General features: G+C 39.7%; 3 protein-coding genes across 3 annotated transcripts in view; 1 reads left to right on the top strand and 2 right to left on the bottom strand.

Annotated features, from left to right (window-relative positions):
• LOC111864438 (uncharacterized protein C05D11.1) overlaps window positions 1–6,220 on the bottom strand; it is a 34,697-nt gene extending 28,477 nt beyond the window's left edge. Inside the window, exons 1-3 of the mRNA XM_023851674.2 lie at window positions 5,995–6,220; window positions 4,696–4,836; window positions 3,297–3,397 (exon numbers count right to left, since the gene is read on the bottom strand). Coding sequence (XP_023707442.1) covers window positions 3,297–3,397; window positions 4,696–4,836; window positions 5,995–6,169 — 417 coding nt within the window. The 5' untranslated portion in view covers window positions 6,170–6,220. The remainder of the gene's footprint in view (window positions 1–3,296; window positions 3,398–4,695; window positions 4,837–5,994) is intronic.
• A 178-nt stretch (window positions 6,221–6,398) lies between these two features.
• On the top strand, window positions 6,399–11,639 carry LOC111864439 (DNA-directed RNA polymerase I subunit RPA12). Its single transcript, XM_023851675.2, has 3 exons — window positions 6,399–6,553; window positions 8,236–8,443; window positions 10,987–11,639. The coding sequence occupies exons 1-3, from the start codon at window positions 6,436–6,438 to the stop codon at window positions 11,009–11,011; spliced, it is 351 nt and encodes a 116-aa protein (XP_023707443.1). The 5' UTR covers window positions 6,399–6,435; the 3' UTR covers window positions 11,012–11,639.
• A 695-nt stretch (window positions 11,640–12,334) lies between these two features.
• LOC111864437 (transcription initiation factor IIB) lies at window positions 12,335–23,350 on the bottom strand. Its single transcript, XM_023851673.2, has 7 exons — window positions 23,211–23,350; window positions 22,945–23,055; window positions 22,687–22,873; window positions 18,439–18,654; window positions 16,833–16,965; window positions 16,253–16,374; window positions 12,335–14,963 (listed from the first exon to the last, which is right to left on the bottom strand). Exons 1-7 carry the CDS (start codon window positions 23,231–23,233, stop codon window positions 14,802–14,804), a joined length of 954 nt encoding a protein of 317 aa, XP_023707441.1. The 5' UTR covers window positions 23,234–23,350; the 3' UTR covers window positions 12,335–14,801.
• Between the last annotated feature and the right edge of the window lie 2,505 nt (window positions 23,351–25,855).

The following is a 25,855-nucleotide window of genomic DNA, read 5'->3' on the forward strand; positions in this document are numbered from 1 at the left end:
GAACATGGCCCCGCATTCCTAGTCAAATCCCGCACATAGCTTGTGGTGGGAGGAGTTTCGTAACACTCATTCTTCCACTTTCACCAACCCCTCGTGTTTCATTGAAACTACCCTATTCTCTTTTCGAAGAACATATTACAATAATACAAATATATTGTCACTCGCCATGCAAAGAAAAATAGGTTTAATGTGTATTACTAATTTATACTGTGAGTGTAGACCTATACCCTGACCTAATTTCTTACTCTTTATGAGTAACTGACGTTTTTAAACAGATGATAGAAAAACCATAAGTATAACCTGCTTCGAGGGTGCCTTACAAACAATTGGCTGCCTGTCACTTCTCACACCCTTGAACCCACCCTCTTGTCTGAAATTTTTCTTCTGCACATTCAAGGTTACTCTTGGCCTTGTTCGAAATTACGTGACACTTGCTATACCTACCTGACTCCTTCTTCAGAGGAGATTCTCAGAACATAATGGAACCTGAACATTCATTACTGTCTTCACACAAGTCTGCCACTGGTTCCTGTCCTGAGCAAGATGAATCCAGTCCACAAACACACCTCACCCTATTTCTCTAAAATCCAGTTTAATATTGTCCTCCCATCTACATCTAAGGGTCTTCCCAATGATCTCCTTCCTTCAGAATTCTCTATCAAAACCCTGCATCCACGTTTTTGCTCTCATGTGTGCTACATGCTCTGCCCATGTCACCCTTCTTGACTTGTTTTGATGCGCCTCATAATGCAGTTTTGTCCAGTCTGCTATTACCACATGCACCACCAGACTTCTTTTCTGGGAAAGAAAGGATCAGTTTTCTGAGGTAAAGCCATGTTTCCTGTCAGGGGAGCCAGAAAATTTGCTTATGAACTCATAATAAAGACATTTAATACTATTTTTACTGACTGTCCTACAGTATTCTGGATAGAATAATAATTTCAGTTGGTAATTCAGTTTTGGAGCATTCCCACAGTTTTTACATGCATCACTTCCAGTGTTCTAAAAAACCACTTTAGTGTGTGCCACCTTGTTTGGAAAATGCTGCATTAAGCAATATGATAGTAAAAGTTATAAGTATACATAACAGAAGTACAGGCCCACAATGACCACTTATTCTGCATACCAGTAAATCCACCTCTCATTGTGTCTTACTGATGACCATTTCAGAGACAGATTTCATATTTTAGGGTAGGATATAGCATCACAACACTGACAGGATTAACCATTACAAGATGGAAAACTGAAATAACATTTCTGTAGACTTAATGCAATTTTTAAACAACAGTAAGACACTCCTTCCAACAAATGACCTCTTAAAGACTTCAAACGTTTGCTATGCAATCAAAGTGTTAATCTGTGCTTCAAAGCTCTTGTTGATATTCATAACTAAAAATAACATATATTCCACATTAAAATTGTATTAACACTTTGTGGACTGGCAATTTAAATATTTAAATCAGCCTGGGGATCGGTGTTTTTATACCTACTACCCTAACTTGTGCACTGTTCACCTTAAAAATTAATATAAAATCTCCCAATTAATTTTATGAACTATAATTTTTGGAGAACACTTACCAATGCTCCTAGAAGTGCTTGAGAGTGTGATATTCCTGGAAACATTCCCCTTTGTGAAGTGGCATTATACACTTTCAAATGTAGGCAGTCATAGTCCTTTTTTTTGTGAACTGCGCACACACAGCATTGCTAGAAGGATGCTTCCCCTTGGAATGTTCACCCTTCACAATTTTCATGAGGGTATGTTTCCACATATTACCCAAGAGTCGCCCAGGGGTGTCCATATGAGGCCTGCGTGGGGTGGGAGTTGATGGGCTAGGTCGCACTAAGTCTGTCTGACTCTGGTTCTGCCCCCACCATCAGGTCTGTAGCCCAAGCCTTTGCCACATTCATCAGAAATGCTTTGTATTTCAATTTTGAATCAGGGTTTAGATTTTTGTAAACCAAAAATGAATTGAAAATGGCACAATTTCTAAGCCACAAGGCAACTTTCACTTTTATTATCTGTGGCACAATTCTTTGTTGACCCCTGTCACTTCCACTGTCTCAGTCACTAATCACTACTCCTCCACAAGGCAGTCAGATAGCTCCATAAACAAGTCCGAGAGATCGCTTGCCTTCACCGCTTTTTTCCTTGATACATATTCCCCTCTACTAACTTCCTGCCTGGTACATAAACAGCTGGAAGGGGCAAAGTTTATTTTTTTTTGGAGTAGGGACCCTAGCCAGCCAGGTCAAGTTACTGAATACCTAGCATACATTCTGAAGATTTATTACGCAGTATTCATTGCAGTTACGTGGTGGCGCCAGAGCAAGGTATAGTGTGTTACAACCTAATGTGTCCTAAAAGCCTGATATCATGTGACCGGTCCGCCACGTTTAAAAGTGAAAAGCCTGATATCATGCGTCCGGTCCACAAAGTGTTAAGTAATCATCTGTTAAATAAACTGAAGTGTAAAATTTTTTTGAAATGTGAATTTTAATTTCATAATGGATACATGATATTCTTTCTGCAAATCCAATCTTTGGTAAATAATATAAACAGGTTTCTTGGAAGGGGGGATTACAAATACAAATTTACATTTAAGCTGTTCGATATCATTATAGATTATATATTATGTCTGCTCATGGCCCTGGAGTTTTTATTTAGATTTTTTTCAAATGCCTAGTTTGCTCCCAGTCTGCCCTGTTCAGATGCCCAAGAAATTGAAATACTTTGTGCATACACACAAATTTTAAGCTACTTCAAATTCAACTATAGGTGTAGGACCCCTTACCTGAGAAGGCTGAGAATCAAAGGGACATTTCTGGTTCTGTGGCAAATCTCTGCATTTAAGCAATCACAGAAATACCTTTCTCTAATTTCATAAGTAACTGCACCTTCAACTTTATACTCACCATAAAATGCTTTCTTCATAAAATGTTTTCTCCTAGCCTTCTAGATATGTCCTTGATAAAAAGAAATGGAGGTAAATAGCCATAAAAATCAGGGAGAAACAAGCATACACACTATGTGCAATTTGAACAAAGCAGCAAGTAGGCAATCTATGCAGTCATTGCTGCCAATTCACCAGCTTAAAAACAGCTGGATTTCTGGTTCTCCCCAGCTTCTTGGCCCCTGTACTGTGATGCTATATAGTATTACTCTTTATATTGTCCACATTAATCACAATAACTTGATCCTTCTGTGTGCAAACCTGAACTAAAATTAGACTTACTAACTTTACACGAATACTCATATCTGCAATAATATAAAATCTAATTTTGTGAATACGTACTGTTAGGGTTGGGTACAGTATATGATCCAAATATATGGGCATCACAGCGAGGAATCCCTCGCTTCCAGCATTTGTCATAGTATAACAAGTATGGTCTGTGTCTGCATGAAAAAAGAAATATAATATACATTAATACATTAATCATTAAGCAATTATTATTAATCAAATGCTTCTACCACCAATTAATCATGATGTTCCATCTTTGGTACATAAAACAGCAATATTACATTGGTTAATATTCTAGACTGTGAAATATCTCTGACATAAAGAAAATCAGAACTAATGAATGACACTGTTTCTTATATTTTGGTTATTTCATTCCTGGTACTCATTTCTAAAAGAAACGAGTACCAGGAATTAATTAAATAATTTTCCTAGGGAGTAAAGCGCGGCCGGCACGTATGGCTGACAACCTTACCGCCATCTTTGAGCCCATTGTCTAGATAATGTAGGAGCCTCAACATCTCACAACCCTATGGGCCTCCATGTCCTGTTACAGGGATAGCTTTACTTTTTACTTTACTTTACATGATACTGTCAGTATCAATATTATATATAATAGATGACAGGATTAAGAATGAAAATCTGAAACAGATTGGGAAGATCGTGGTTGTGGTGTACTCAAGGTACTATCCAGACATTTGCCTGAAGAGATAGATGAAACCCATGATAAGCCTTCTTCATGATAACCAGTATCCCAGCTAAAATTTGAACTGAGAAGCTTCTGGATACAAATCTAAAGTGACACATCTAGACCAACCTATTTAGTGAATGGGATTACTGAACATGTATAATTTTGTTTACCATTCTGAAGTTCCTTTCACTAATTTCTTGGCTGGAATCAAATCAAACTATGAAATCCCACTTGCATTTACATGCAGTACTTGTCTTGCATTTCTATTATCTGACTATATAAAGTAAAAAATGTATTATCTTTTATACTACAAAACACAGATGTAATAGATTAAGATTCATTATTCACGTAACAAAGTAATGATGATCTTAATTTAATTATCAATTAACAGTAAAGTAAAATGGCAATGTTGTCCCACTGCTTAACTAATTAAGCACTATGCCACGAAAACATATGGAGGAGAGGATGTATAGCTCCACCATTCTTGACCTTGGCACTAGATTTACGTGAGCGGTCAGCTTCACACTGCAGCCACTATATCCCCAGGGAAATCACTCTCACTACCCATTGGACAGAAGGCTAGATGGAACCTAGAGCCAATCTGGATGTTATGAAGATGAGAAAAGTCTTCCTCCTACTGAGAATCGAAAATTGGCCATCCAACCCATGGGCCATCACTATACCAACTGAGCTATCCTTCCTCCTGTCAACTAACAGCACATTTGTAAATAACTTTTCAGCAATAATAATGCTAAAATATCCCACCAGTCCAAGCATTGGTCCCAGACGCCAGACACCTGTTGGCAAGCAGATCCAGAACTCCTTTGTATGGGTATTCTTCACTCCCCATAAATATGACATGCTCCAAGGTGTGTGGCAGTCCGTCATCATCATGTGCCTCCGTTGCTACAGAACAGACAAATATACCAACACTACAATACTACATTCTCTTTTTTTGTCGGTAAAACTTTGGTCTCTCACTGTGAGAGAAATACAAAGAATGGAGGTACTTCAAACCAAGCAGCAAAGACAATATCTGGATTCAAGCAAAGTATGATATGAAAGATATACAGAAGTTGTTAATGATTCACAATTTTCAAAATTATTCTCTGTGCCTGTCAAGTACCAAAGGCGTTTCACAGTATGTATGCTACAATGTGAACACTGAACAAAGCTCATTATTTGGCCAATTCATTTGGTTTAGTTATAAATGTTGAGTTGTGTAACAGGAAATATGTCATTATTATGAAACAATGGGACAGTGTTTTTGTGTTCAGTACCAAAAATATGGATTCCACATGTCACAAAGACTGGTCTTGCATTCCTAGCAAATAGCCATAAACTATTAACTTATACAGAAAATATGTTAGTAGAACGGCAGAAATTCCGCAGTAGGTGGACTGGGTAGAATGAAAAGAGAGGAGGTGATGATCAGGAGGGATAAGAAGATAACAGGAAGTCTCATAGTCACTTCTGCAATTTTCCCCAAACACTAAACACAGAACAATACAGCAGTCTGCACCACAGGAGTCTGATACAGTAAATCTTCCTTCAAGACTCAGTGAATGGTTCACATAAACTGCACACACCATTCACATGCTCCTGATACCTTGAAAATATATAAGATTTATAACAGAGAGGACCGGGGAATACCCAAGAAATACCTGCACAATCTGCATTTTCAACCACCTGTTCCCTACACTTATTTTCCTTAATTATGCATGAAGGTAAAGTTTCTCCATGCTTAATTGATTAGGACCCCCAAGAAGATAGGTTGAAGAATGGAGGTATAGCTCCACCATTCTTAACCTCGGCATCAGACGGAACCTGAGTGGTCTGCTTCACGCTTCTGCCACTTTACCACCGGTACCCACTGTGGAGGATGCCGGGTTGCCCCCAGAACTGGTCTGGACGCTGTGGAGGAGAGAAAAATCCATTTCTCCTGATCGAGAATCGAACCCCAGCCGTCCAGCCCGTAGCCCGTTGTTATGCACACTGAGCTATCCCGACTCCGCCTGATATGTATTTAAACCAGAAAATTACTTTAACATTGACTTAACTTACCCAAACAGAAGTATCCATTTACGACTGGACCCTCAACTTCAGCAATGACAACAATCAGCCCCGTCGCATTCGATTTATATTTATGAACGGGTACCAAGTCATTTGCTTTCAATGAACAAATTAATTCGAAGCTTCCACTTCTCCCTCCAGCTGGCGAGTTATCAACAGGAGCCATGTTTCTTATGTGTGACTAACACTGAGCGTAGTTAAGTGATGTACTGAGCACAGTTGAAGTGGTTAAGATAAATGTATTGGCTGTAGGCATGTAGGTGATCCGTGAACAGATTTGCAAGACAGTGCCACAAAATTAGTTAGACGAAAACCCACGAAGACAAGGGCAGGAAACTCGGTGGCACGGATCAACACGGGTGTGTACAGACGGAACAGACCACAAAAGTACAGACCGTGTGTGCTTTGTGACCCGTGTTCGCAAGCAGAAGTATGGCGAGTTTTTCACATGAACCAGGTTTTTGCCCACAGTGTGGTACAATTTTGCCAATGTTAGGCTCCGAGGGCGATGTTAGATGTTATAATTGTAAGCAGACGTTTGGTCCAGAAGGTAAAGAAGTTGCAGTAAGATTCAGAAATTTATTTCGTTTCAAGTACTTTGAGGTTCAAGTTTACCCGCTTTATTCCTAGAGAGCTACAGACTTTCGAAGTCGTGGTAGTGTATGTACTGGAGTACCCGAATAGAATATATATGCATTTTACGTGGTGTGAACGTATTTTGCCTTAGCCTTGGAACCGTTACAAAGTAACGGTAACGAAGCTACAACCACTTTCATCGCAGAAGTAGTCGGACGTCTGAATAGGCGATTGCGAGTATGAACGTAGTTCATAAAAACTTATGACCTTTTTAGCCCAGTAATAAATTTAATTAGTATTTTGCAGCTGAAATGCTGCTGAATGCCAAGGCTTATTCAGGGTGGGCCGACTTCAAGAATGTTTTAATCTGGAAAGTAGATATGGTAGTGGGCATGAACAGATAAGTGGCCAGTTTCTTGTAAAGTCGGGCCTGCTGGGAAAGTGCTCTTTTATGGAATGTAAGATACCAGCATAGTGGGGAAAAAAAAATACATGCCTTTAAACCAGATTTGGCAGAAATGCGAAATAACTGTAGACCAATATTCAAATTGTGGCCCTCTGAGTTATGACACAATGCAGCCTCTTAGGTGGATACTAGTAGTTTCAAAGAACATGCTGCCTCCCTCTTCAGGATCAAAGTGAATGTGACAATGATGTGATCAGGTTATAAAGTTCAAGAACAGTAGGTAAGATAAGGTAAAACTGCCCCTGTGCTCAATGTCATGCCATTTCATTAAGATGTAAGGGGAAGTGGAGGTGTAGCATGACATTCTTGACCATGGCACTGGATGGAAGTGAGTAACTTGCCATGTTAGCCTTGGGGATAAAGCCCAAGGCACAAATTGTCTATGAGGCTGGGTGAATGGGATGCAGAGCTTGCCCCTGTTGGGAGTCAAGCCAAATTCTCTAGCTGTTGAGCCTGTTGCTGTATTGACAGAGCTATCTTGGCTCCCTGAAAAGGAAATTCTGAGCAACAGAGTCCTTTTTAGGGCCGGAAGCAGCGTCATCAGCAGCGACTTGAAGCACAGAGCAAATGATGCTCGAGATGGTTCAAGTTCGTATAGCAACAGGCGTGACCAGAGTGGTTTGAACGGCAGTTGTACTGCGATGTGGAAAGCAAATGGAAAAACTACCACATTATCACTTTTCCTGGATAGTCTCTTTCCAAAAACAGAAGATCGCATTAAGTGGAGGAACTGTTTTGGAAGAGACTGTGGACCTGTCGTCTGACAGATTACTGATGAATGAATAACAACATTTCCTTTAAAGTGACTGAAAATAAAAATTTCTGGACAAAATTTTGTTTATATCTACCCTGCCAATTTAATTAAGCTCTGGTTAGTTTAGGCCCTGCTATGTGCTGACAGATGGACATGAAACTATAGGACGTCTCTGCTACTTGCCCCAGGGCTAAAGCAATGAAGATGTGAAGCTGACCACTCACATCTAATGCTGACACCAAAAATGGTGGAGCTATAACTCCAGTCCCTATATTTCTTCATGCCATGGTGCTTAACTAATTAAGCTCAGGGACAACTTCCCCCAACTACAACTCAAAAATTGTAAAAGTCATTGCAATATGTGTGCAATTTTAAATATTCTGGAAAGAAACAGGACAGCATTTTGCCAACATAAAAATATGGTTTTATGTTCCAGTGTTTTCGGGTTTAGAATGCCATTATGTCATCCATTTTAACTCTCCTAATGTATATGGTGGGTCAAAACAAAAAGCAGACAGTGCAGATGGGTGTGTAGTGGAAAGAATGTGCCCAAATTGCAAGAACGATAAGATGTCATACGCTACTTTGCAGCTACGATCCGCAGATGAAGGGCAGACAGTATTTTACACATGCACAAAATGCAAGTATGTACACAGCCTCTGCCATTTTACAGATTAAGTCATTTTATATGCAGTGAATGTCTTTATGAAGGTTGGATTTGAGATTGTCACAGTGAAGAGTTCTGTCTTCTAGGATATAACACTGTGTAGTCTAGTGAAAGTCAACCAATACTTTGGAGGAACATACATACCACCATCTTCAAGGCCAACAAGTAAGGCAAGCAAGACAGTACAAAGTAGGTACCAAGCAGGGGCTGTTACAAGTTCACCTTTTTCTTTCTGCCTGTTTCATGCTTGACTTAGTCTTTGACCCTGAAAATGGAGGTGGTATGTTCCTCCAAAATGTTGGATGACTTTCACCAAACAGCATGGCTTTGTATGCCAGAATATATAAATTCTTTGTGCTTACAAAACTTTGGGAAGAGTGTGTTTCAGTGTCGGTTCAGTATTGTTCTCGTGTCATCAATTCAAACAGTTGTAAAGCGTACATTGCTTTCTTCAGCTGATATACATACCAGCAAATGGTGATATGTATTGGCAATCTTGTCAAAAGCAAAAGTCACATATCTGCAAGTCCATTAAATGTTTTAATCTTGAGGCTAAATTGAACATGGGGCCACCAGCAAACATGTTTCTGGGGTGAACCAAAAGCAGTGGTTCTGTGTATGCATGCAAGATGAATTAGAAGACGGCTATTACACTTTTCCACAGGTCAAACTGCAGAAGAATGGTGTTGCAGATGGAATTATGTGCTGTTTCTTAATGTTTTTCATGAGCTTTCAGCCTTTATGACCTCCTTAGTACCACAGATTCCCTAATTACATTTAACCAGTTACATAATAGCAATGTTTGGTATAGTGGTAGTGCTCCAGACTGGATTCAGGAGATGCTTGGTTCAGATCTCAGCCAGGAGCACATCCATTCTGATTGAGGATTTTCTTTGTTTCCCTCAGTCCCTTCATGAAATACCATGATTAGGGCATGACCACTTTCTTCCAAATTCTATATCATTAATAACCAATCATCCTGCCATTCAACACTGTTGCTTGAGATGCATTTGTTTTTAATTCACTTAGTGGGGGGTGGAGTCCAGCTGGGTCCACTCGGCACAGCGGCCACTGATTGGCCTATTGTAGCCTGCCCTGGGTGATTATTATGATGGAGAATTTGGTGGAATGAAGATTGGCAGGGGAAACAGAAGTACTCGGAGAAAACCTGCCCCAGCACCACCATGTCCACCACAAATCACACTTGACCAGACCCGGGATCAGACCCAGGCCACCACGGTGGGAAGCCAGCGACTAACCGCTTGAGCTATGGCGCAGCCTTGAGATGCATTTTAGTTTGTGCTTAGATTGCTCTAGTGTTATCTTTAATAGGCAGGCTTATGCACTTCTCTGGTCTTTTATTCAACCAAAGAATGCATTTTCTTTACCAGTATACACCAAAGATGATCTAAGAATACGATAATACTGTAACAGTACAGACTGTCTACCATTTAGATATAACGGCAGGGGCAGGCAAGATGAATTTCAAGACGTCTTCAAGGGGTTAATATACCATTTTTGTATCTCAGATTATCTTGTCTGTGTATAAATTTCTACCTGTATAAGGTTTTCTTCTAATCAAGAGTTCATTCCGTTGTGTGCCAAAGCTATTCAAATATTCTCTATTTATATGACATAAAATTCAGTTAACAGAAGTGTTCCTAAATAGTATGTAGCATGAATTACATAAAGTAAACTGTTGCCTGCCCCATGTGGTGAGCACTGACATAACTGACAGCTTACTTTGTGTATAAATATAGAGTGTGATGTGACATCACATCCACCCCTGATGATGGAGCCAGAGACAGTCTCCAAAACATTAGACACTTATTCCACATTTGCATGGTTAATTGCCTGAGAAGAATTCATTGTGTTCTGTCACTGTAAATGCTTCAAATCATATACAGTTCTGTTTACTTGCTACATATAAGCATACATGGCCATTTTTAGAGAACACAGCATTGATGATTTTTTATGTTGTCATGTTATGTAGTATTTAGGAACAAACTTCTCAACTTTTTTTTGGGGGGGGGTGAATTGGATATTGAAATCCCTATGTATTCTGTGTTTATTAATTTTGCTATGACAATATAATGCATAAAGAACTACGTACATATTTCTCACTAAATGTTTTTTTTTTAAATCTCTGAGAACTTCCGTACACAAACCCTTTAATCATGAATATTCTACAGACAGTAATCTTTAATATGTTAAAACTTATGAGGCGCACAAAATATTTCCTTTGAATGCAGTAATCCCAAGTTTAACATGGGGGTTACATTCTTGGGTTATCCTTTAAATATCAAAACAATGTAGTGCAAGGGCTGGGTCTTTTGGAAAATAAAGGCTTCTGGGAATCAGCCTCTAAAATATACATAGACAAAAGCTCGATGTTCAAAATAAACAAGCACAGCGTGTACATATACACAGAAAGATGCCTCATTTTCTCATGTGTCATATTATTACTGAACCTAACTTTCATTCGTGCCATTACTTCTAGAAAATTTTACTTTGTTTCAGGTTCAAGGAGACGGAAAATTCATGATGGCTGACATTTATGTTATGTTAACAGAAGACAATTCAAAATATGGATACCAGATGTGAAATATGCAAATATATCATATTTATTGTATGTTTAATATTCATGTCTGTACATGAAACATAAAATATTTATAATGTTCATTATATCTAGCTCATACACCAAATCCCCAGTCCACACTGGTTTTTCTTAAAATATCTGAATATGCCAGAAATCTGTAAATAGTTATGTAAAACTTACCCTACTTAATCTGACTCTAGCTCCAGGATATATCCTATACCAATTCTTATCCATTTCTTTCATGTTATAAATGATTTACCCTTATGTTCACAAATATGCATTGCATTTTTATAGATGTTTCCATATAACCTTCCAGTTGTTGCCTGCACTTAATTCTGGCACACATGACCCACGAGTGAAGTTTGTTTACTTCCATGCCAAGATTCAGTTTTTAGACATATTCATTCTTCATTAGCCTAGTGCTGTATCAGTCAACAACCACAATCATTTCCTTTTGAATGAACATCTTTCCCATACAATTCTGTTCTCATAAACAGTCAATCCAGTCTACAACTCAAAGGGTATATGACCAAAAAAAAAAAAGGAAAAGTACATTAAAAAGAACAGTTATAATTAACACAACTCAGTGAAGCACTGCAGTGTGTGTGTCTCATGTCACAAAGTCATTTTAGAAAAGAAAGGTTCTATCTTTCATAAATGAAAATGCAGATTGCAGTTGCCATTCAGTCAAGATATTGGTCTTTTGATGTAAGAGTGTTTATATATCACAAAGGCACAAATATGTATGATAATTAAATTAATAATAATAATAATAAGGTAAATTTGGCCCTGTGCTTAACTATTATTATTAACTATAACTTAAACATTATGACATGAAGAAGTATGGGGTAGTGGATGTGTAGATCCACATATTCTTGACCTTGGCAATAGTTGGAGGTGAGTGGTCAGCTTCACGCCCTGGCCGCTTTACCTCCAGGGAAAGAGTCCCTGGTACCCATTGGGCAGTATCGGTTGGCCCAAGAACAGGTCCAGATGATGTAGGGACTGAAACACCAACCCCTTGCCCTTCCATTTGGTAGCGTTGCTATCCCAGCTCCCAATTAANGAGTGTTTGAAAGTATGTACAATTTAGTCTCATAATTTCTGTAAACTGTTTATTACTTCAGCTGATAAACATTACCTTCTCTTTCACAAGCCAATGTGATAATGGCACATTACGAACCCATGAGTTAGGTGCCTTCAGACTCAGTACATATAGGAATGTCTTTCAATGTACAACTTGCATGAAGCTGCAGAACAGTCTCCAACACAAAGGTCCAAAAGAGATGCTCACATACCGATAAGAATACAGTAGAAGTCTGAAGTAATAAACTCTTGACGGGAATTATATTATGCACCATCCATTTAACCACGTTAAGCATAGTAACATTCTTCTGTTTTAACAGGAGTATGCTTTCTTAATTTCTGCTGGAACGAGTGCTTCTCTCCTTTCTGGATACATATTGTCACGTGTTGGGTATATGCCACGTGACAAATAACTTCACGCCATCTTGGATGTGGCAAATTTATTGAACACTCACTCACACAATTCACAATTACAATTACTGCCATCGGCAGTATCACAGTTACATCCACTGCTCTCGGCAACTGCTAGACTTCTGTTGCACTTAGCGACTTCACGATCCGCAATGTGTCACTCCTGATCTCACACTCTCTGACCACATACTGCTCAGCCGGCTTTTTATACTGTTCCCTTGTGTTACTAGCATTGTCGCGTTATGTCACAGTGGGAACTGCTGTTACATCACCGCAGTGGAGAGGGGCAGAGTGTTGACTGGCCTGTTACTGTAGCTTGCTCAGATGTTGTTATGTCACTGCAACAATGGTTGCCTGACACAGTTGCTCTTCTGTTATGTCACCCCGCGTTGCATAATGATGGAAGGAGTGAGGGTATGTGATGTCACTCGCAAGACTGCAGTGTTCACGTGACCCCCTACTTCCTGTTGCGCCATCCATGTCACAATATAAACATACATTTGACAATGTGGGTTGCCCACCAAGTTCTATTCTATACGAGTAAAATGAGTACTGGTAATGTAGCAGTTTCATGTCTTGATTCATTAGGATGGAAAGAAGAGGGACAGTAAGAGCCTGTTTCAAATTCTTTCAGTACATGCACATCACAGGAAATAAAGAAAACATTCAAAACATTATTGTATTTTCTCCATGGTTATCCATGGCATGGTTGCACCATTTGTCACATGTAGGACCAGTCCAAACTTCCATCCCCACCTAGACTGAAAAACAGTGTAGGGCAGAGGTTAAGGATGTCAGTTTCCTGCATGCCTTTGTGTAGAGCAAGTTGTCTTGTAACAGCCATACTGCACTGTCAGGTACAGATCTATTCTCTGTAAGCTGAGAGTTACACATCTATCAAGCTACTACTTTCCCTCAACATCTTCTCTTGGTCCCTTTTTACTAGACATATTTCAGGAACAAGTCTTGAAGATGTGCAGAATGAGTTTCAGTGAATGTCCCATGGAATCATGGGCCAGATGAGTTCTACTTGCATGCAAACAAAACCAAGTAGAGCCCGAAGCAGCAGTTAGCTGAGCTAACAGAAACTGCAGCCATCATCAAATTACTGTTTACTTTGACATCTTTCAAGGAACATCTAAACATGCAGAACATTTGCATTATTATTAATGCTTGTTTTACATCCCACCATTCCAAATATGCTGGGAAGTTCTTGAATAGCTACAAAATTGGTGGCTTCTCAAGAAGGGTTCAGCTCCATGAAGCTACTTACATCCCACAAAAGGTCCTTGTGAAAATAAGGACTTCTGCATATTCACCACTTCTCCATGTCCATGAACTTCTAAGTACTCCTGCTCACAAAACAATAGTGCACAGCATTGTGTGTATCATCTCATTTCTTGTGGTAGCAGTAGTACTTTCTCCTGAAGACTGAAGACTTGGTCATAACTGTAAGATGGCATGGTATGTGCTGTGTTTTATCAGTGATATGCACAACTGATGAACACTGAGAAGACTTAGCATGTCCTAGCAATATGTACAGTGTACAGATCAGCAACAGCACTGTAATTACATGCAGTTACGAATGATGTGTAAAAGGTGTCAATAAATCCAAATCATCCAATCCAAAACCCGTTTATATATCCCCCCAGTGACATATTGCAGTTTCAACACACATGATATGAATGAATGCCCACTTAGGTCAAGAATGAACTGACTTCATTTAAAAAAAGTCATATGAACATGATTTAAAAAAATTCTGTATTCTCATTTACATATTAACAAAGTAAGAATGAACCAACTTTCACTTAAAAAAAACAGTCATATGAATGTGATTAAAAAAATCTGTACTTTTACATATTATTAACAAAAGTGTCCTGCTGACAAATAAAAACAAAAAACAAAATAAATGGTAAACTTTTACTTAAACATCACTCTTTTACTGCAAGAATATTTGTGTACAAATAATATGTTTTTGGACATTATACATCAGCTTGTTTTTATCTAAAAACTGTCCCATTTAATGTTGTGCTTTGAAAGATAAACAGAACAGTTTTTAGATAAAGACAAGAATGATAAATGATGTCCAAAAACAAAATATTTGTACTAATGTACCATCGTCACAAACTTTTAAATCTTTTTAAGAATACTTGTGCCCAATCTCTCCACCATCCTAAACACAGCCAGGCAGTTTAATACCCATGTAACATCACATACCCATACTGTTATATAACACACTTTACATCTGCGGCAGCTGATCAATTGGAGTTGCAAATTTAAAGTCCTCTGGAAAAAGCTTCGCTGCGTGAGGGTACATCAGTTTGTACGACTGGCGGATTGTCACATCAGCCACACCAGCAATATCTCCAATTTCCTTCTGGCTGCGTTTATCTTCAGAGGCCTGCAATCCAGAAGTCAAACCAATGCTGCAGATGGCCAACTAACAGAAACATAAGCTACAGTAACAAAACTTAAAACACTGCCTATTTTACACACAGAATGGGCCACGCCATAGCTCAAGCAGTTAGTCGCTGGCTTCCCACCGCAGCAGCCCGGGTTCGATCCCAGGTCTGGTCAAGTGGGATTTGTGGTGGATGGTGCTGGGGCAGGTTTTCTCCGAGTACTTCGGTTTCCCCTGCCAATCTTCATTCCACCAAATTCTCCATCATCATAATCACCCAGGGCAGGCTACAATAGGCCAATCAGTGGCCACCGCCATGCTGAGTGGACCCAGTAGGACTCCACGCCCCACTAAGCCAATTTAAGAAAAAAATTTTTTTACACACAGAATACTATGGATAATGGATGACACCTAACCTAATAAAGATAAAAATAATAACCATTAATGCTCAGTGTTACCATGTTACTAATTTCTTTAGAGAACGATGTTCTGCGTAAAATTTTAGATCTTTATAATTTCCTATCATCTCAAATTTATCTTGCCTGCATACAATAATTCATCTGGTATAACCACCAAAGTGAAATCACTTTACACACTCATACACGTGACACTATATTTACTCCAAATTTAGATAAAAACTGCAATGAGAAACCTTCCATGTAGTAGTTATCACTGTTTCCTGGGTATACCTTTTGACTTTTAAAACAGAGGCTGTTATGTTGCTCAGAAACTTGAACAGCCTTCTACAAGACTACATGGCATCAACATTCCACATGACACCAGTCTTCATAGTCACTGGCATGAGAAGCTCAAGTCACACATTGTTTGAGTTTTCCAGACTTATAGAGTCAATTCCATATAAAAAGGCCAGTTACTCAGTTGATCTATAAATTTCCTATCCTGAGACAGACAAATCCAGTCCATGCCCTCTCATCCTGTTTTCTACTTTTTTTAAGAATTTATTAAGAGGCAGAATATGTTGAGTACCACTAAAAACACACAATTCTGTATAATGCTTAACTGCACTAAAAATATTTACATCTACAAACAAACAAACTCCATGGTTTTAGTCCACAATTAAACACTATCGACCAAGCGACCACCGCTTGTTGGCAAAGTTAGTGACAACTTTAGAGGATAGAGGGTGTTGCGTGGTCAGCGCAACAAACCCCATGGCCGTTAAATATTTACATCTACTCTGCACGTAAAATAAATGTGAACATGACACATCAGACAAACTCCATATGGAATACCACAGCAACAACTGACCAAACGTGCTGCATGCAAACCTGTGAAGCCATATATATTGCAGCCGCTGCAACTGAAATGGGTGATCGACCGGGCACAATGTCAAGCTCCACTGCTTTCCTAGCAATGTGTGTTGCGGCACGCTGAACCATGTTGGGGAGTCCTGTATCAAAGTGAAAAAGACAGTTTTATCCCCCATTATTCATTCCTTGCAAATCTGAAAATCATCAACTTGATACTGGAGATGGAAGAAACAGCTCAGGCTCCCGAAACCCATCTTCTTACATATACTCCTTATCATACTCACAAAGAGATTTCTTACAACTCACGTACCGACAGCACCACATTTACTTTACTTTCAGCTCCAGCTCCAGGTTTACATGAGGTACAAGCATAAGAGTCAACTTACAGCACATGAGGAATCAGCATATTTCACTTCAATTACACAAAATGCTATTTGTGAATTCTACATGGTACTATGCAAAATTATGACAGTAACTTCAAAGCATAACTGGGAGGAGGGAAAGAATAACAATGATAAAAGGCTGATATTTTGTTGCTTTAAGTTTTAATCAAAGTAAAACTAAAGAACACAGGCGACTGCACACTGACAGAACTTACCGAGGTTGGAACAGAAACGTGACATAAAGTCTCCTGTTGTAATAAGGTCCACACTGGTTTCAAGAGCCTTCAGAATCAACTTAAAGCAGCGTCCAATTTCTTTCTTGCTGATCTTACTGACGGCACATATTTCCTTTTAAAACACAATAATAATAACAATAATAAATATGAGCTGCAATACAATGCATGGCTAAAAGAATGGGTTTAGTTTAACATATCCTGTTGTGTGTTATTTACAAAGAGATATAATTTGGGACAGCTGCATAACAAATAATCAAAACGAAACAAACTAGACACTACCGTGTCAAAATTTATTTTTTGGTGGTATCACTACATGTTTCAACCCTTTTCCTGGGTCATCTTCAGGCATACATGAATTCTATTTATCTTCTGAATTGCATCATTAATCAATATCAATTCATATTGTGTCTGTATAGTTCAAGTTTGAGTTTGAGAGAGAACAGCTACAGCACAGCAATAACACTCACCATGGGGATCTGAATATCCCAGTCCATGTATAAACAATCTGAGTGGGATACCCTGAACATGTTCAGCGTTCACACGTTTAACAGAATATACTCATTTTCCAGGAAGGTCAAAAAACCAACACAACCTATATTCTGAAAAAAAGATCCCGGCAAGCAGTCACCCCACGGCACAATATCACTACCATAGGGGAACAACAAACAACACAAATATGATATGTAGCAGGCACAAGGCTTAAACAGAATTTGTAATATTGACTACAAATACCTTAATAACCATTGGACTTCTATCCATTTAATATCAAGTTTAATGTCTAGTTTTAATTATTAGTATAGAATAATGATAGAGATACAATATGAACAGGTTGATTAATGATGCAATTCAGAAGCTAAATAGTATTCGTGTATGCCTGAAGATGACCCAGGAAAAAGGGCTGAAACATGCAGTAATACCACCAAAAACTAACAAAAATGAACACTGACAAAGTAGTGCCTATTTTGTATCTTTTTGATTATTTGTTGTGCGACTGTCCCAAATCATATCTTTTCATAAAATCTAACATGACCACATTCTGAGCCAAAAAGAATATTTTCTTAGCCTCTTTTCCACTTCTGTATCAACTTTCTCCAGTATAAAACATTCAAACCATTAATGGAGTTATGAAATCTACTATGCATATCATACCACTTGATGCCAATCCCAGTTTTTGTTAAATAACAAATTTCTGCATGTCAAAATGGGATGGATGTTGCCTTACTTAGGGGAATGTGTTATTCAGTTAAATACAGTACAGAATTCTCTTATCACATAACACATGCCTAAAATTGTGTAAAACCATCAAATATGTTGCAATTTATTACACAGAATGGTAATTTGTGCCATCAAAGGTCAAAATCAGAAATCTTGAAAATGATTACTCAAAACATCAGACTTGTTACTAAGAAAAAAACATAACTTAAGTGCGGTGTAATACACAACATACGTGGATCGACATAAATGCAATCTGATACACCTACACAAGTAATGAGAAGACTGAGTGAGGATGGTGGACTAGGTCAGAATATATAAGTTAATACTGAAATTACAAAAAGAATACAGTCCTCGTGAACAACCAACACACCTTAAATGTACGTGGAACACCTTCCTGTCGGCACGCAATGTACAGACATGCCGAGGCGATTGCATCATTAGCTCTGCCCTTCAAATTCTTCCCATCGTGTACTTGCTTAAACAGATTATTGGCACGATCAACAATGGTCTTCGGTAAATTTATACGGTCCGCCATGCTGGTGATTTCTCGGAATGCATTGATTAATGCTCTGTCAGAACTACTCATCTGGAAAAGATGACATTCATATTTTGAGTGTGGATGTATTTCTGAGCCTGCTTGATTTTCAGATTTCTCACTCACAGTATTTCAACTTGATAATTGTAGTTAACATAAATTCATAACACTTGCAAAGAATTATATTTTTCCAGTTTGAGAACTGGAAATTAACTGAACTGGCTCACATATCGCCAAAAGTGTTCTCAACCAAATAAAGACTTTTCTTCTCAACACTTTTCTCTACGAGTATTATGTACCAATTCCCTTCTTCAGTCTTTGGCCCTAGTAGAATCTATTTTGTGTGTGCATTGCACAGTTCAACAGCTGCATGACTCCAATCATTATTCATTACCCCAATTTTAGGGCTTAAGGCCTGCCATGAATTTCAGCGTTAATTTCTTCTGAACTGGTTACTAAAAACATAAATCGCATCATAGTCGGATATAATGACTACATATCAAACATTCAAAGGGAGAACTGTAATATAAAAAGTAAAAAACCTTCAATCTAGGTATGAACTTCTCAGTAACAAAGAAAAATGTTATGTGTGATCATGAGATAACTGAATCATCCATTTATATACTGCAGGACTTAATGGAATATTAAAATATTCTTCAGCAATATGCTATGGCAATGAAGAGATATGGGCAGTGACTACAACTGATTGCCATTCAATGTGGATTCCAAAGTGTCATGAGGATCTACTATACTTTGTTAAAAGTTAAAGTTGAAAATCTGAGGGTCCCAGTTATAGACTTTCAGCCATAACTTTCCATATCCTTATGCTCCATCTGATTATCCAGGGTTATTTGTAAGTCCATGAAACATTTTAAAAATTCACAACAAATAAACTATGCATTGGATCATGGTAATTCTTATGCCGATAGAGAATGAATCTCTTAATTTTTTTTAAAAGCCCGCATATATAGTTGCCATAGATCTCAGGGACCTTCGCAGCTGTATCACCGCTGCTGTGGCACTGGTCTACCATGATATGCTGACACAGGTGTGGGACGAAATGGATTATCACATAGATGTCCGCCGTATCAGCAAAGGTGGACACATTGGGCATCTGTGAACTATGGGGGAAAAAAAAAAAATGGCAAGTTTATCTCTATTTCAGTGTAATAAAATTTGGTATCCATTGCGTAGTTTACTTATGTTAATTTTCAAAATGTTTTGAATAACTTATGAATAATCCTGTATAATGATATGGCATAAAAAAGTAAAAGTTGTTTTAACTAATTAAGCACTATGCCATGAAGAAGTATTAGGAGAGTGCATGTATAGATCTGCAATGATATGGCATAAGCCCTACTAAATCTCGCAGAACTTAAAAATGGCATAACTTCACGTGTGAGGGAAAAAGAATGATGTAAGTATACTTGGTGGTACAAGGAATGTGCTCCCTCATCCATAAATTAACACATGCTCCTTTATTTTTGTTAGGTAGATCATTGGCTTTTTGTACAGGCTACCAAATCTGACCTAGGTCAAATAGTAAAGCAAAGTGACAATCCAAAAAAAAGTCTCTTTCTGAATGCATTTCAAGCATATAATAATTTTCATGTGTTGCTGAAGGTGCCTGTAGCTACCTTTAGCAATTCTCTGGGCATATCTAGACCATCTGTTACAAATTTCTTTATTGCAAATTGCTAGTGCACTTCAAACAAGGTAAGTAAGGAGCAGAGTTGCTGGGAGTAAAAGTGTCAACCTAGGAACTTACATAGTTTTGACAAGGCGAAATTATAATTAAATCATTACTCACTTCCTCAAAAACTTTTTTACAAAATCCAACAAAATACCCACTCATTCCACGCCTTCTTTAAACTGCACTGCTCAAGGCAGAATAATTTAAAAAATTTCAGAAGACAAAAGATCAGTTACAGCTTCCCAGAAGTCATTGTGTTTACCAATATAATTTTCTTTAACTGCATCCTTACCACTGTAAGAGATAATAGTTACTGTTACCTTGGGTTCAAATCTGGTATGCTGATGGTTCCAAGATAAATAAGAGCACTGGAGCTGGTGTGTTATGCTATGGCACGAGGCAGAAACTTAGTTTCAGCTTTGGGCAGTACATGACAGTATTCCAGGCAGAAGTATATGCCATTAAGGCATGTATTATGGAGAATCTAGATAGGAACTACAGAAACAGGAACATCTACATTCTATCTGACAGCCAAGCTGCACATAAGGTGCCTGACAAACATCAGATCAACTCAAAATTGGTCTGGGATTGCCACCAAACTCTCATGGAACTGGCCAAACACAACAGGGTACAACTAACATGGGTACCTGGGCATGAGGGTATTGCTGGAAACAAAACAGCAGACCAATTAGCTAAGATTGGTGCTGAACATCCAGTCACAGGACCTGAACCAGCTTGTGGCATCTCTATAGGAGTTGCCAGAAAGGCAATCAGGGACTGGACAAATATGAAGCTCAAGTTCTTGACAGGACTCAGGGAAGCAAAGGGACTCATATGAGGACCCTCTGCTAAAAGAGCAAAGGAACTGTTGCAGTTAAACAGGAACCAGCTACAATGGGTTGTGGGACTAATTACAGGACACTGTGACCTTAAAGCACACCTCATCAAACTGGGACTAAGTAATGGTCCCACTTGTGAGAGGTGTCAAGAAGAAAATGAAACAGCCACACATATCCTGTGTGGATGTGAGGCCTTAGCTTATTTAAGATTACATCACTTGGGTCAGTACTTCATGGAACCAAGTGACTATTTTGAGGTCCCCACATACAAAATCCTGTGCTTCATTCAAAGCGCAGGTTTGCTGAGGGGATTATCAAAAGAGGAAGCACAGTAGATCACTGTAGGTCGCAGTGCAAAGGCCAAGAAGGCCCACCCCTTATACATACATACATTCATTCATACCTTGTGTTCAAACTTTTATCTACAGGGCGAGCCCCAAATTCAACAGCATTGTCGTAGTAAGAAATACTTGTCAGGACTTAAACAGCAGGCAATTATCCTAATTGGCATATTTACACCATTCAAGAACTGCTGAGCCACAGAAATCTGCAAACATAGTGATTACACAACAATAAGGAAAGAATCCGTTCCCTGTGCCATGCACAGCCACAAAACACCCATTGCTAGACAACACACGCGACCAACAGTATAGGAATAGTGTTTTCTATATCTGTGGATGGACCGTTGCTATGTAACGTGCACTGTGATGTCACACAACAGTACGTGGCCATCACATGACATTTCCTGAAAGTGCGGTGACATCACACAACAGTAGTGGGTAGCAATCATGTGACATGTCTTTATGATGATGCGTTGTCTATCCTTTGGCTATATAAATGAGCGTCACAGTTCAGTCAGTGCTCGGTGCAAAACAGCCATGGGATGTTCATAGTGAAAGAAGACCTGAATGTATGATTGGAAGGCTTTATGAGTGTGATAGTCAGTGACAGTGAGTGATAGCTGACAAGTCAGCCAGTGAAGACTTATTGTGTGAATGGAAGGCTTTATTTGGAGTGTGTGATTCAGTGAGACTGAAGACTAGTACAGATAGTGAAGAGATCAGTGTGGAGTGATTGTAAATTGTGTAAACCCACAATAGTGTAATAATTAATTGTAGTTACAACCTACAGGTTGTTAATAAATACAATTACCAATCCGAATCCTGTCTTTAGTCACTAATACACATGACAATATTATGCTTTTGTTGTTTTTCTTCTTCTTTTTCGTGTTTTTGCTGTTGTGTCAGTTATGGAAGATCTCTACTTTGATTCTCACACATTCAAGACATTCTAATGTTTGCTTTGAAGTTAACTTATACACCGTGAATAAACAAATACAAATTTAAAGGCCCATAAGGCCACACCACAACCACCTGCATTACTTCATTGAAAATAACATTCCCCACATGTACCTAACATGAGCAACATCATGTTAAATTCATGTGTACCTAAGTAATTCATGTAATATTTAAACTGGCTGAATTCTATCACAAAAAATACCAGCATTACAAAAACAATGTATGACTGATAATACAAAATACAATTACTTACAGTTCTACGGTTCTGATATTTTGAAACGCCGAACCCATCAAAGGAAGCATCTCCACGCCCAGGCCCTATCATTGTCGATAGATCAGAACCATTAAGCAGTGGATTTTCGGGGCCACCGACTCGAGATGGGTCCGCTCCAGCTTTTTCATTGCTGAATGTTCGCCACTCGGAACCCACATCAATTACCCTGAAATGAATTGCGTAATAACATACACTCTCGTAGCTGTGTTTGTGTTTGACAATGTCAATTTTACTAACCTGTCACCGACCACAAGGCCACATTCGGAACATATTTGATCGCCAGCTCTGTAATCTTCGATCAGAGGAGCATCTGGATGAGCATAGCAGCATATTTTATTGGCGTCATGTCTAAGGAAACAAACATACACACCAAATTTGGAAAAATTGGATTAAACTTCAAACAAATATGAATAACCAACTTGTACGGGTCACATATTACATAAGAAAACTTCACACAGGAAAAGAATCTTTGCTAACACATTTATGATAAAATAAAAACCTACCTAACGGAAGCAGCCATTTTCATCCACCTTTCGCGAGTGACGAAATCGACTAAATAAACGGAAACAGATCACCTCCCTATGTCGTATACTCTCGTATCAGTCCGATCGGTCCGATGAGTCCTATAAATATATCACAGGACATGAAGCCGTCAGGTTCGCCAACATAATCCATACAAACTCAATCTTGTCGATCTTGTACAAGGAACTGCTCAAGTATCCGTGACTCCCACAATTACAGAGTGGTGCACGAAATGATCCAGGTGTGGGAACTGCCCATATTCAATAAAATGTGGCAACGCAAGCTTCATTGCTTAGCAACGACGAGTAAACAGCGGTTGCTAGGCAAAGCGAGTAAACAACGGTTGCGAGGCAAAGCCTACAAGAATACGGACAGTGACAGGTTTTCTATATGTCCGACTCTAGGTTATATAAGAAGATACATGGAGTGGAAGATATAGTGAGGGGTGAGTGAGGGTTGGTAGAGCTGACAGAATTGACAGGAGTAGGAGTTGAGTCAGAGTTGGTGAGTGTGTATGTGTGTGTGGAAAAGTTACCGTTGTGTTCGTCAAGAGCGACTCGACTGAGGAGAGTAGTGAGCTTTGTCAAGGCAGGAGAACAGCTACGTGTTAGGAGGTCGGATTGATCATTGAGTAAGGAGTGAGGTCGACGAGTGAGAACTTGTCTGTTCGACAAGATTCGAGATTGGATGTGAAATTTGGATTGTGCGTTACTGAGTGAATTCTTGTTATGTCTTAGGCAACATTGCTTGTGAATTCAGTGCGGGCAGTGAGTTGTGGCTTATTATCATCTAGTCTTATACGTCAATACTCGGCTGGGTTGTTGAATCTGTAAGTGTCGGGCCAGAGATGGCTGGCGTCCGTGTGCCGGGGTAACAGGCATTCTGGGCCGAAAAACGAGCCGCTCTACAGGCCGAATTTAAAGAAATTATTAAGCAGTACCCCGATGCCGAAACTCAATACAGGCGCTTATTCGACATCCTGTGCAGCACTGAGGACGTGGCCGGCTTCACAACTGCTGCGATTGGAGAAAGTGCAGAATGGGCGGCAATAGTCAGCGCCGAAGACGACAATAGGATTAATTACTGCAAGGCCCACTCCGGCAAGACGCTGTTCAATGCGCTCTATGGCAACTATACAGTTACGCTAAACGAGCTGAAGTCCCTGATAAAAGCCAGCTCATCAGGCACAAAAATTCCAGCCCGGGAGGAAGGCTTCAAAGAAGTCCGGAGGCGGAAACGACAAAGTACCGCTGAATCCGCTCCGACTCCAAAGAAAACAACGACAGCCGCGGAAAGGAACCCCAAAACAGAGGTTGCCACCAAGAACTACTTCGCCCACCTCAGGGCGACAACGATGGAAACGGACACTTCTGGTGCAGAAGCCACTACGCTGGAGGAGGAAACCTCAGGTAAAGCAGGCAGCCCCCCCAGTAATTCTCACGTCCACAGTGAACCTCATTCAGTTGCAGAAGCATCTGAAAAATGTGGTCAAAGGCGACTTTGAGTTCCGCAGTACCAGAAACGGGACCAGAGTCCTCACCAAAAGCATGGCGGATTTCGAAGCCCTCAAGTCCCATCTATCGAACAACAAACTTTCCTATTTTACCTTCTTTCCCAAGTCCCTAAAATCCATAAAGGCCGTAATCCGTCACCTCCCTCACAATATCCCTGAGGAGGATATACTTGTATCTGGTGGACTGGTGACCCTGGGATTTGATGTGGTCAGCGTCAATCAGATGACAACCACCCGCGGGTCGCCTTCAGAAGAAAGGACAGCAAGAAACCTTCCGCTCTTCCTTATCACCCTACCCCGGACGGCAAAATCGCAAGACATTTTCCATCTACAAAGCCTTTGCCACATTTCCATTCGAGTTGAGGCATATAGAGCACAGAGTGGCCTTACGCATTGTGACAACTGCCAATAGTTTGGCCACGTCTGGGCCAATTGCAAGCAACCTCCCCGTTACATGTGGTGCGGGGATGGCCACCTGCACAAAGAATGTCCAGAGAAGGAGAACGCTGCCTCCACTCCAGCTTCTTGCAATTGCGAATTGAAGGAAGGAGAGAAGCCCGATCCCGCCAACTATCGGGGCTGCAGACACGCGAGGGAGGAACTGCAGAGGAGGAAATCGCAGAGAGCACCCAAAACTACAACGGGAATGGTGCTCTCCTCGAATATCGTTACCCCTGGAGTCTCCTTCACGGCGGCGCTCCGTGGCAGCACATCGCAGGAGCAGCGACCTCAGACTCTCCAAGTTCCAGTGGCAGTTCCACCAGAAGCCACGAAACCGAGCGTCCCGGCCCTTGTACAGGAAAAAAAAAACAGATCAGTCAACTCAGGCTACTCATGTAAACAGTCCATCTCTCGACAATATGTTGAAAGTAGTGATTGTAATACAGCAGATTATGACAGAGGTCAGTGGTGCAGTGTCCGAGGAGGAAAAAATAATGGCCATTACTAAAATTGTTCTAAACCTAATGAAACAAAATGGCCACTATAGTTCATAGGCCCCTCAAAGTCATAACATTTAATGCGAACGGCATTGGGAGGCAGCTTTATGAGCTCAGTAAACAGCTGCAAGACCTGCACGTAGATGTGGCCCTGTCTTCAGAGACACATCTGAAA

This window comes from Cryptotermes secundus, unplaced genomic scaffold (genome assembly GCF_002891405.2).
Source record: "Cryptotermes secundus unplaced genomic scaffold, Csec_1.0 scaffold609, whole genome shotgun sequence".
NCBI lineage: Eukaryota > Metazoa > Arthropoda > Insecta > Blattodea > Kalotermitidae > Cryptotermes > Cryptotermes secundus.